General features: G+C 46.1%; 1 protein-coding gene across 10 annotated transcripts in view; it reads right to left on the reverse strand.

Moving 5' to 3' along the window:
• amph (amphiphysin) overlaps positions 1-12564 on the reverse strand; it is a 529225-nt gene that overhangs the window by 19615 nt on the left and 497046 nt on the right. For all 10 annotated transcript variants that reach the window (XM_085993363.1, XM_085993361.1, XM_085993365.1 and 7 more), the window contains one exon: positions 784-1071. In XM_085993363.1, the coding sequence (XP_085849489.1) occupies positions 784-1071 (288 nt within the window). The remainder of the gene's footprint in view (positions 1-783; positions 1072-12564) is intronic.

Genomic DNA, 12564 nt, shown 5'->3' on the forward strand with positions numbered 1-12564 from the left:
GAAATGGTATTCAGGGACCCGCTCGGAAAGTTATCTATATTTGCTGATGACACAAAAGTCCACTGGAGCAGAGAAGGCTAAGAGGAAATTTAATAGAGGTATTTAAAATTAGGAATGGTTTTGATCATGTGAATAAGGAAAGACTATTTCCTCTGGTTGGGGGTCAGTGACAAGAGGTCATCAATTTAAAATTCTCAATAAGAGACTGAGGAGAGAGGTTAGGAGACATTTCTGGAGCATGGAATGCTTTTCCACAGGGAGTTGTTGAGGCAGAGACTGTTGCATCTTTTAAATGGGTAAATATTTGGAGCAGAGGCAGGTATAGGGCCTTCAGGAGAGAACAGGGCAGTGGGATTAGTTTTGGATTGGTCTGGCAAAGAGTTGGCACAGACATGATGGGCCGAATGGCCTCCTTTTGTATTTTAAACTTCTGTGTGTGTGTGTGTGTGTGTGGACTTCTGTTGAGGAAAGGATCCGGCTTGGATCTGTTTCCATCACGGTTCAATAGCCTATGAACACTCACTCGCATATTCAGAATTCCAGTCTGGGGAAGATACTGGAGCACGATTGGCTCCTGTGGAACTGTACTCCAGCCTGAACTGGAGGGGAGGAATGAAAGGAACTAAGTTGAGCTATCAGCTGGAGCTGTAAGCTATTGCAGTCGAAAAACAAATCTCTTTTGTAGCTGTTCAATATGAAGTGATTTTAAAAAACTTTTACACAAACAGCTGATTAAGATACAGATTCTTGTTTTTTAGTACAAGAACGATAAGCAAATCTCACCTTATACATGAACCCTGGGGGCATGCTCTGCGACACGGCAGCTTCAGCCTCAGGTGCACTCTGTTGCTGTGGGGCATTGGCGCTTTCTGCACTGACTTCTTGCCCAGTGCCAGCTGTGCCCATTTCCTCAGTCTGTTCCGGTGCACTGGGTGCTGCGGGTTTCTTCACGTCTATGGCCGGCTCTTGATCTGCTTCTTGCACATCCTGGGCTTCGTTCTCTGCAGGGCTCTGATCATCTTCACCCTCATTGTTGGATGCGGGCTCAACAACCACCGAAGGAACTGAAACCTTTTCAAAAGGCACAAAAGTCAAATGTAAAACATCTCTCATGTACAGAAGTCTCTCAAAGGTAATGTGCTATGCTATTCCAATTATCCGAAACAAATCAGATTGAGCTTTTGAGAACTTGCGTAATCTGTGATTGATTTTGCGATATTTGCTTCTGGTGTACAGTCTCTGTCACAGGGAACACTGAAAGAGAAATCGCTCACTGCAGACAAGACTCTGCATTCAGAAAAACAGCCCTTTAATGTTGAGGTTTGGATAGATTGCCCAGGCACATAATTAATTCGAATGGATGCACCTCTGCATATCGCCAAAAAAGAACAGACTGCAGACAAAGGGCAGAACTGAACGCTGAGTAACAGAATGAGCAACATCAACAACAACAACTTGTATTTATATAGTGCCTTTAACGTAGTAAAACATCGCAAGGCACTTCACATGAGCGTTATAAAACAAAATTTGACACTGAGCCACATAAGGATAAATTAGGGCAGATGACCAAAAGCTTGGTCAAAGAGGTAGGTTTTAAGGTGCGTCTTAAAAGAGGAAAGAGAGGTAGAGAAGCAGATGTGACACCAAGATTGCGAACAGTCTGGTTCAGTCTCAGACAGATGCAAGGGAGAGGAATAGAGTTAGTGGCTAGGAAACGGAATTTGTGGCGGGGACCAAAAACAATGACTAATATTTAATTGGAGGAAATTTCTACTCATCCAGTACTGGATGTCGGACAAGCAGTCTGACAATTTAGAGACAGTGCAGGGGTTGAGAGAAGTGGTGGTGAGGTAGAGCTGGGTCTTGTCAGCGTACATGTGGAAACTGATGCTGTGTTTTTGGATGTTGTTGCCGAGGGGCAGCATGTAGGTGAGAAATAGGAGAGGGCCAAGGATAGATCCTTGGGGGACACCAGAGGTAATGGTGTGGGAAGAGAAGTCATTGCAGGTGATTCTCTGGCTATGATTATATAGATAAGAATGGAGTCAGGTGAGTGCAGTCCCACCCAGCTGGACGACGGTGGAGTGGCTTTGGAGGAGGATGGAGTGGTCAACCATGTCAAAGGCTGCAGACAGGTCAAGAAGGACGAGGAGGGATAGTTTACCTTTGTCACAGTCACATAGGATGTTAGTGTGACTTTGATTACATCTTTCCGTTCTACGATTTCCACAGTTCTACTGTGGACAAGGAACAAGGGCAACATGTGCATGGGAACACCATAAGTTGCCTGGTCTGGATGGCTTGCATCCCAGGTTGCTAGGGGAAGTGGGGGTGGAGATATTGGAAGGGCTTGCCATAATCTTCCAATCTTCCCTAGATGCGGGGGAAACATAGAAACATAGAAGATAGGAGCAGGAGTAGGCCATTCGGCCCTTCGAGCCTGCTCCGCCATTCAATGAGATCATGGCTGATCATCCAGATTCAGTACCCTGTCCCTGCCTTCTCCCCATATCCCTTGATCCCTTTAGCCTTAAGAAATATATCCAACTCTTTCTTGAATATATTTAATGAACTGGCCTCCACCGCCCTCTGTGGCAGAGAATTCCACAGGTTTACCACTCTCTGGGTGAAGAAATTCCTCCTCATTTCAGTCCTAAATGTCCTACCCCTTATCCTTAGACTATGACCCCTGGTTCTGGACTCCCCGACCATCGGGAACATCCTTCCAGCATCTAGTCTGTCCAGGCCTGACAGAATTTTATAGGTTTCGATGAGATCCCCTCTCAATCTTCTAAACTCCAGTGAGTATAAGCCCAATCGACACAATCTCTCTTCATATGTCATTCCTGCCATCCCAGAGGATTGGAAAGTGGCAAATGTGACATCCTTGTTCAAGAAAGGGTATAAGGACAATCCTAGTAACTACAGGCCAGTCAGTTTAACATCAGTGGTGGGTAAGGTTTTAGAAATAATAATCAGGGAAAAAATTAACAGGCACTTGGAGAGGTTTAAGTTAATTAAGGCGATTCAACATGGATTTGTAAAAGTATTTTGATGAAATAACAGAGAAGGTTGATGAAGGGAATGCAGTGGATGTTGACTAATGGATTTTAAGAAAGCGTTTGACAAATTATCACATAAAAGGCTGGTTAACAAAATTGAGGCTTATGGATTAGGAGGGTCAGTGTCAGCTTGGATAAGAAATGGGCTTAAGGACAGAAAACAACGAGTCGTGGTAAATGGTTGTTTTTCAGACTGGAGGATGGTAGACAGTGGTGTTCCCCAAAGGTCAGTGCTAGGACCACTGCTTTTTTTGATATATATAAATGACTTGGATATTGGAATACAGAATAACATTTCAAAATTTGCCGATGATACCAAATTTGGAGGTGTGGCAAACAGTGGGGAGGATAACAATCAACTGCAACAGGACATAGAAAGGCTAGGAGAATGGGCAGACAAGTGGTAGATGGAATTTAATACAGAGAAGTGTGAGGTGATGCATTTTGGCAGAAGGGATGGGGAGAGGCAATATACACTTAATGGCACAGTTTTAAAGAGTGTGCAGGGACAGAGGGACCTGGGAGTTAATGTGCATAATGTTCAAATCCAGCCTCGGGTGACTGTCTGTGTGGAGTTTGCACATTCTCCCCGTGTTTGCGTGGGTTTTCTCCGGGTGCTCCGGTTTCCTCCCACAGTCCAAAGATGTGCGGGTTAGGTTGATTGGCCATGATAAAAAAAAATTAAAAAAATTGGCCCTTAGTGTTAGGGGGGGATTAAATATGTGGGGTTATGGGGATAGGGCTTGGGTGGGATGGCAGTCAGTGTAGGGACCGGGTGCTAGGGTTTGGATGATCAGCCATGATCTCGTTGAATGGCGGAGCAGGCTCGAAGGGCCGAATGGCCTACTCCTGCTCCTAGTTTCTATGTTTCTATGCATAGGTCCCTGAAGGTGGCAGGACATATTGAGATAGTTAGCAAAGCATATGGGATCTTGGGCTTCATAAATAGAGGTATTGAGTACAAAAGCAGGGAAGTTATGTTGAACCTTTATAAAGCTCTGGTTAGGCCACAACTGTAATATTGCGTCCAGTTCTGGCCACCACACTTTAGGAAGGATGTGAAGGTCCTTGAGAGGGTGCAGAGGAGATTTACCAGAATGGTTCCGGGGATGAGGTTGGAGAAGCTGGGGTTGTTCTCCTTGGAGCAAAGGAGGTTGAAGGGAGATTTGATAGAGTTGTACAAGATTATGACGGGTTTGGATAAGGTAGACAGAGAAAGGCTGTTCCCGTTAGCTGATGGTACAAGGACTAGGGGACACAGATTTAAGGTTTTGGGCAAGAGATACAGGGGGGATGTGAGGAAGAACTTTTTTACGCAGCAAGTGGTAATGACCTGGAAGTCGCTGCCGATGAGGGTGGTGGAAGCGGAGATGATCAATGATTTCAAAAGGAAATTGGATAGGCACTTGAGGGAAATAAACTTGCAAGGCTACGGTGCTAGAGCGGGGGAATGTGACTGACTGGATTGCTCTACGGAGAGCCGGCATGGACTCGATGGGCTGAATGTGCCGTAATGACTCTATGAACACCACCTCCAAGTCGCACACCATTCCGACTTGGACATATATCACCGTTCCTTCATCGTTGCTGGGTCAAAATCCTGGAATTCTTTACTTAACAGCAGTGTGAGAGTACCTTCACCACATGGACTGCAGCAGTTAAAGAAGGCGGCTCACCACTACCTTCTCAAGGGCAACTAGAGATGGGCAATAAAGGCCGGCTTTGCTAGCGACACCAATATCTCGAGAATAAATCTCGGTTTCTAAATTGTCAGACTACTTGTCCGACATCCAGTTCTGGATGAGCAGAAATTTTCTCCAATTAAATATTTGGAAGATCGAAGTCACTGTTTTCGATCCCTGCCACAAACTCCGTTCTCTAGCCACTGACTCCATCCCTCTCCCTAACATCTGTCTGAGGCTAAACCAGACTGTTCGCAACCTTGGTGCCATATTTGACCCTGAAATGAGCTTCCGACCACATATCCGCAGCATAACTATGACTGCCTATTTCCACCACCGTAACATCGCCCATCTCCGACCTTGCCTCAGCTCATCCGCTGTTGAAACCCTCATCCATGTCTTTGTTACCTCTAGACTTGACTATTCCAATGCACACCTGGCTGGCCTCCCACATTCTACCCTACGTAAACTTGAGGTCATCCAAAACTCAGCTGCCCATGTCCTAACTCACACCAAGTCCCGTTCACCCATCACCCTTGTGCTCGCTGACCTACATTAGCAATGCTTCGATTTCAAAATTCTCATCCTTGTTTTCAAATCCCTCCATGGCCTCGCCCCTCCCTATCTCTGTAATCTCCTTTAGCCCTACAACCCCGCGAGACATTTGCGCTCCTCTAATTCTGCCCTTTTGAGCATCCCTGATTATAATCGCTCAACCATTGGTGGCCATGCCTTCTGTTGCCTAGACCCTAAGCTCAAGAATTCCCTGCCTAAACCTCTCCGACTCACTACCTCTCTTTCCTCCTTTAAGACACTCCTTAAAACCTACCTCTTTGACCAAGCTTTTGGTCACCTGCCCTAATTTCTCCTTATGTGGCTCGGTGTCAAATTTTTTGTCTTTTAATACTCCTGTGAAGTGCCTTGTGACATTTTACTATGTTAAAGGCACTATAAAAATATAAGTTGTTGTTGTTGAGAATAAATTGAAAAAAACATGTGTTAACTTGACCCAGTTGGTCGTACTAAAAAGGTTGTGGGTTCAGCCATAGCTCAGTGGGTAGCACTCTTGCCTCTGAGTCAAAAGGTTGTGGGTTCAAGTCCCATTCCAGAGACTTGAACAGAAAAATCTCGGCTGACACTTGAGTGCAGTACTGGGGGAGTGCTGCACTGTCGGAGGTGCCATCTTTTGGATGCGATGTTAAGCCGAGGCGCCATCTGCCCTTTCAGGTGGACGTAGAAGATCCCACTGCACTATTCAAAGAAGAGCAGGGTTTCTTGGTCAATATTTATCCATCAATCAACATCACAAAAACAGATGTTTGTGGGATCTTGCTGTGTGCAAATTGGCTGCCACGTTTCCTACATTACAACAGTGACTACACTTCAAAAAGTATTTCATTGACTGTACAGCGCTTTGGGATGCCTGAGGTTGTGAAAAACGCTATATAAATGCAAGTCTTTCTTTTCAAGCCACTCTCCAATACAAGAGCATGGGGTAATTTTGTGAGGTTCCACTCCCAGAAGAGAGCCTCACTATGAGTGAACATGGGACAGAAAATGGGGGCTACAATGTCATAGGCTTATATCAGTCACTGCTAGCAAGGGTCCACAGCCCCCATTACTAGCGTTAGCCTTGACTCAATGGTAGCGTTTTTGCTTCATGAAGATCATGGGTTCAAGACGCACTCTAGAAATTTGAGCACATAACCAAGACACACCCAACAGTTTGTCTGGAATGTGTAATTAGATCCTGCCTGCTGGAGAGTAATCAAGGTCTTTGCAATGTATAATTTCTATAGGGATCAAGGGATATGGGGAGAAGGCAGGGACAGTGTACTGAGTTTGGATGATCAGCCATGATCTCATTGAATGGCGGAGCAGACTCGAGGGGCCGAATGGCCTACTCCTGTTCCTATCTTCTATGTTTCTATGTTTCTAATCCATTCATTGTGAATGGATTAGAAACATAGCTCACAGTGCTAACACTACTGCTTTCAAAGAGACAGGGCTCACCCTCCTGGGTTAGGAGCCCTCACAGCGCTCACACTGCCGAGTTCAGATAGGAAGGGGTGAGGTCATGGAGGGATTTTAACATTAGGATGAGGATGATAAAATCAAGGTGTTGGTGGACAATGTTTTCCCTAATTTATTTTGGGTGCGTGGCCCCTCCAAAAGCCGGTAAGAGGCCTGTACAGGACCTCCAGACAACTGCATGGCTGTGCAGCCTAGCGGGAACATTGTTGGTGGACCATGAGCCAATGTAGGTTAATGAGCACTGTCATTTTAATTCTCCGCTCCACTCCCGCTCTGACCTCTCTGTCCTCGGCCTCCTTCACTGTACCAATGAAGCTCAACGTGAGGTCGAGGAACAGCACCTCATCTTTCGATTCGGCACTTTACAGCCTTCTGGACTCAACACTGAGTTCAACAATATCAGATCATAACCTCTGCCCCCATTTTTTTGGACAATAGGTGCTGATTCTATTATTCCTATTTACAACTTTTATAGACTGATCTTTTGTTTCTTTACTTTTCCCATTACCACCCCCTTTTGCCTTGCACCATCATCCCTTTTGTCAGTTAATCTTTCGAGCCTTCCATCCTATCACAGACCTTCCTTTTTGTCCTTTCCTTCCATCCCCCTTTCCCTGCCTCTATACTTGCTTAAAACCTGTTACATCTGTAACATTTTCCAGTTTTGATGAAAGATCATCAACCTGAAACATTAACTTCTACAGATGCTGCCTGGCCTACTGAGTATTTCCAGCATTTTCTGTTTTTATATCATTAGCGTTTTTGGGATGTGCTGTGTGCAGAATGGTTTGGTCTTTAGCTATGGAACAACAGTGAATGCACCTCAAAACAATTCATGTATACAGAGTGATGATGGGGCCTCCTGAAGAATAAATGCAAGCACTTTATATACAGCCGATTATTCTGTCAGATGAAACTTGTAGAACAAAACCTGTTCCATCCCTACACACACAAATATAAATCAGTTAATTAGCAAGAACGTGGTCTTCATCTCTTCAAACACAGCTCCCAATTTGGTTGAGATTGTATTGTGCAGAAGCAGCAATGCGAGTGTTGCTTTAAGAAACAAAGAGAAGGAGGTGGCCAGAAGTCCTTGTCCCTTCCAGTGAACTCTGATGGGAGTGTCACAAAGTGATGGCAATTATGCTGCACCCCCGATTTGCCCCAGCTAAATGCCAGGGATTCTACAGGGTGTTGTAAGGGTTAGAACTCTGCCCGACCCTTGTAAGTCCGGCAGCATAGGAGGAGAATGCGCTGGGGGCAGGAACATAGAACAGGAGTAGGTCATTTAGCCCCTCGAGCCTGTTCCGCCATTGAATGAGATCATGGCTGATCTGTGACTTAACTCCATATCCCTTAGTACCTTTGGTTAACAAAAATTTATCAATCTCAGATTTAAAATTAACAATCGACCTAGCAGCAACTGTCGTTTGCAGAAGAGAGTTCCAAACTTCTACCATCCTTTGTGTGTAGAAGTGTTTCCTAATTTCACTCCTGAAAGGTCTGGCCCTAATTTTTAGACTCTGCCCCTAGTCCTAGAATCCCCAACCAGTGGAAATAGTTTCTCTCTATCTACCCTATCAGTTCCGCATTCTGTCTTGAAAACTTTGATCAGGTCACCCCTTAACCTTCTAAATTCCAGGGAATACATAGAATCATAGAAGATAGGAGCAGGAGAAGGCCATTCGGCCCCTCGAGCCTGCTCCGCCATTCAATGAGATCATGGCTGATCATCCAAATTCAGTACCCTGTCCCTGCCTTCTCCCCATATCCCTTGATCCCTTTAGCCTTAAGAAATATATCCAACTCCTTCTCGAATATATTTAATGAATTGGCCTCTACTGCCTTCTTTGGCAGAGAATTCCACAGGTTCACCACTCTCTGGGTAAAGAAATTCCTCCTCATCTCTGTCCTAAATGGCATACCCCTTATCCTTAAACTGTGACCCCTGGTTCTGGACTCCCCGACCATTGGGAACATCCTTCCAGCATCTAGTCTGTCCAGGCCTGACCGAATTTTATAGGTTTTGATGAGATCCCCTCTCATTCTTCTAAACTCCAGTGAGTATAAGCCCAATCGACACAATCTCTCTTCATATGTCATTCCTGCCATCCCAGAGGATTGGAAAGTGGCAAATGTGACATCCTTGTTCAAGAAAGGGTATAAGGACAATCCTAGTAACTACAGGCCAGTCAGTTTAACATCAGTGGTGGGTAAGGTTTTAGAAATAATAATCAGGGAAAAAATTAACAGGCACTTGGAGAGGTTTAAGTTAATTAAGGAGATTCAACATGGATTTATAAAAGTATTTTGATGAAGTAACAGAGAAGGTTGATGAAGGGAATGCAGTGGATGTTGACTAATGGATTTTAAGAAAGCGTTTGACAAATTGTTAATTGTAATCAGGTTGATATTTAATTGTTAAATGAGTGTTATGGTACTGTTAATCTAAAAGGGGAGGAATTGTAATGTATATACCTTTAAGTGGGGAACTATCTTTTACAGCTCATGTATACTGCAGTACCGGCAGTGACCACACCTGTATATAGCCCTGAGTAGTAATCTGTACAGATCAGTTGCAGTGTGAGCCATGTTGAGTAAACACCTGTTGTACCGTTCTCCACAGTCTGTGTCTTATTATACACGGACGCAACATTGGCGACGAGGCAGGTTTGAACCTACCTGCAACTCTGCATCACCTCCCGGGGATTCGTTCCTGGAGATCAGTGGATTGGAGGTCAAGGCCAGAGACTCGGGCGTCGACCACAGGCAACCGCCCAGTCATCCAGCAGAGACTCGAGAATTGCGGGGAGGCCGTCGAGAGCCAGGCTTGGCTTTCCAGTCGAGGTGGTCCAGCGAAACGGGCTGGCAACAGGTAGTGCGCAGACCCTTCCCGGACAGCGGCAGGCTAGAGCCCGACCGAGCGGCACAGCAAAGGGCCGAGCAGTGTCGACGGGGGGGAGAGAGAGAGGGCAGAGCACACAGGGCGCAGCCGGTGTTCAGGGGCCGAGCAGCGTCGGAGAGAGGGAGAGAGAGACGCACAGAAACCCGCGAGGCGCCGCCATTGCCACGAGGAACGCCGAGAGCGGCATTGGCAGCAGCGCAGGAGAAGCGTGCGAAACCTACAGGGTGCCGCCATTGCCACGAGAACCGCTGGGAGCGGCGTTGGCAGCAGCGGGGGAGGAAGGAAAGCGCGGGAGACGCCATTTTAAACGACACCCAAAATGCCGAAGAGCGGCAGTATCACCGCATTTGACAATGAAGTCGAAGATTGGACTACATATGTCGAATGAATAGAGGTGAACTGCAAGGCAAATGAGGTGGCAGATGACAGGAAAGCGTCGGTATTGTTAAATTTAATGGGTGCAAAGACGTATGGTTTATTACGAAATCCAGTTTGGAGCGGGACTGGCAGATACCTTAAGGGACAAGTTTGTGTGTGGGCTTCAAAGTGAAGGAACCCAGAAATGGCTTTTATCTGAAAAGGACCTTACGCTGGAAAAGGCTTTCAGCATTGCGGTATCATATGAAGCCGCAGCATGGGGCACTGCAGAGATACAACAGAGACCACAAGAATATGGCAAAAACGAAATGTCATATGGAACAGAGAAGTGCTATCGCTGCGGCAGAACAACACACGACCAGAATGATTGCTGGTTCAAAGACAAAGTGTGCAGACAGTGTGGAAAAGTAGGACACATAGCACGAGTCTGCAGGTCAGGAAAGAAAACCAGCAATAAGAAACCGACCAAAGGGAAGTACAAGAAGGTACATAAGATAAAGGAGAATAGTTCAGACGAACAAAAGAGTGATAATGACTCCGAAAGCAGGGAACTGAGTTGTCTGAAACGACATAATGTGATCACAATGGAGGATCACCGAACCATTTGGGTCACTCTCAAGATAGCAGGAGTCCAGGTAAAGATGGAATTGGACACAGGATCAGCCCTAACAGTCATAAACCGACGGGACTACGAGCGGCTATTCTCACACATACTCTTGAGAGACACAAAAATTATTTTGAAGACGTACACTGGGCAAAAAGTCTACCCCAAAGGAAAAATAAGGGTGACCGTTATATATAATGGTAAGGAAACACCAAAACTAGACCTGTATGTATTGCAAGATGGAGGACCACCGTTACTGGGATGTGAGTGGATCCGGAAAATACAACTGGATTGGCATTCCATACAGGCACTGACTGTGGCTGACAAAAAGGATGACGATGTCACACCTGGGCGACTGTCAAAGATCCTAACTGACGCGAAAGAAGTGTTCCAGCAAGGACTCGGAACACTAAAAGGCATGACAGCGACGATTAAAATTGAAGAAAACACAAGCCCAAAATTTTTTAAGGCCAGACTGGTACCTTATGCGATCCGCCCAGCCGTCGAAGCAGAGCTGGAGAGTCTGGAACGTTCAGGTGTACTGTTCAACGTAGACTGGAGCGAGTGGGCTACACCCATCGTCCCTGTGATGAAAAAGTAATTGAGCAGCACGCCTGGGGAACCAAGGAAGGTTCGCATCTGTGGGGACTTTAAGGTAACAGTGAACCCGGTCCTTCACACCGTACAACATCCACTTCCGCGGATTGAAGATATTTTCGCCTCGCTATCTGGAGGGAAACGCTTCACTAAGATTGATCTGGCCCAGGCGTATCTGCAAATGGAGGTAGAAGAAGCATCAAAAAAATACCTCACAATCAACACCCATAAAGGTCTCTACCAATACAACCGGCTGGTATTCGGGGTAGCATCAGCTCCGGCTATTTGGCAGAGGGCAATGGAACAAGTCCTGCAAGGGATCCCAGGGACCCAGTGTTATTTGGACGACACCCTGGTCATGGGCGAAAATGACAGTGATCACCTTGCCAACCTGGAGCCAGGTGCTCACTAGATTGCAGGAATATGGGCTCCGAGCTAACCGCCCCAAATGCGAGTTTCTTTAGAAAACAGATCTCGAATTGTGGCCACGTTATCGATAAAGAGGGGTTACATAAGTCCCCAGAGAAGATTGAGGCAGTAGTCAAGGCTCCAGCACCGGAAAATGTGTCACAACTGAGGTCGTTCCTCGGGCTGGTAAACTACTACCATAAGTTCTTGCCAAATTTGTCTACAATACTACACCCACTGAACACCCTACTGCAAACTGGGGTGCCATGGAAGTGGAGTGACGAATGTAGATGAGCTTTCCAGAAGAGCAAAACACTAATCACATCGAAAGAGGTATTGGCCCATTACAACCCAGCATTACCAATTCGGTTGGCATGTGATGCGTCACCCTACGGCATTGGAGCGGTGCTGTCGCACAAATTCTCGGATGGCTCAGAGAGGCCAATAGCCTTTGCGTCACGATCACTAACTTCAGCCGAGCGTAACTACGCCCAGATTGACAGGGAGGCCCTCAGCCTAGTGTGGGGAGTGAAAAAGTTCAATCACTATCTGCACGGGCAGAAATTCACCTTGCTGACTGATCACCAGCCTCTTGTCTCCATTTTTAATCCGAAGAAGGGCATTCCGGTGATGACTGCGCAACGACTACAAAGATGGTCACTTTTTCGAGGGGCGCACCACTATGAGATTGAATATAAGGGCACGAAACAGCATGGAAATGCTGATGGGCTATCTTGCCTGCCACTGCCTACTGCGGAGGAAGCACCAGCAGTGGATCCTGTCGAAATATTCCATTCGACTATAGTTGAATACCTACCGGTAACTAACGCTTGTATCGAAAAGGAAACCCAAAATGACCCGACACTGTCTCAGGTATATGATGTGACGGTGAAG

Source organism: Somniosus microcephalus, chromosome 7 (genome assembly GCF_052327205.1).
Source record: "Somniosus microcephalus isolate GS21.2 chromosome 7, FLI_Smic_1.0, whole genome shotgun sequence".
In the NCBI taxonomy this organism is placed as follows: domain Eukaryota; kingdom Metazoa; phylum Chordata; class Chondrichthyes; order Squaliformes; family Somniosidae; genus Somniosus; species Somniosus microcephalus.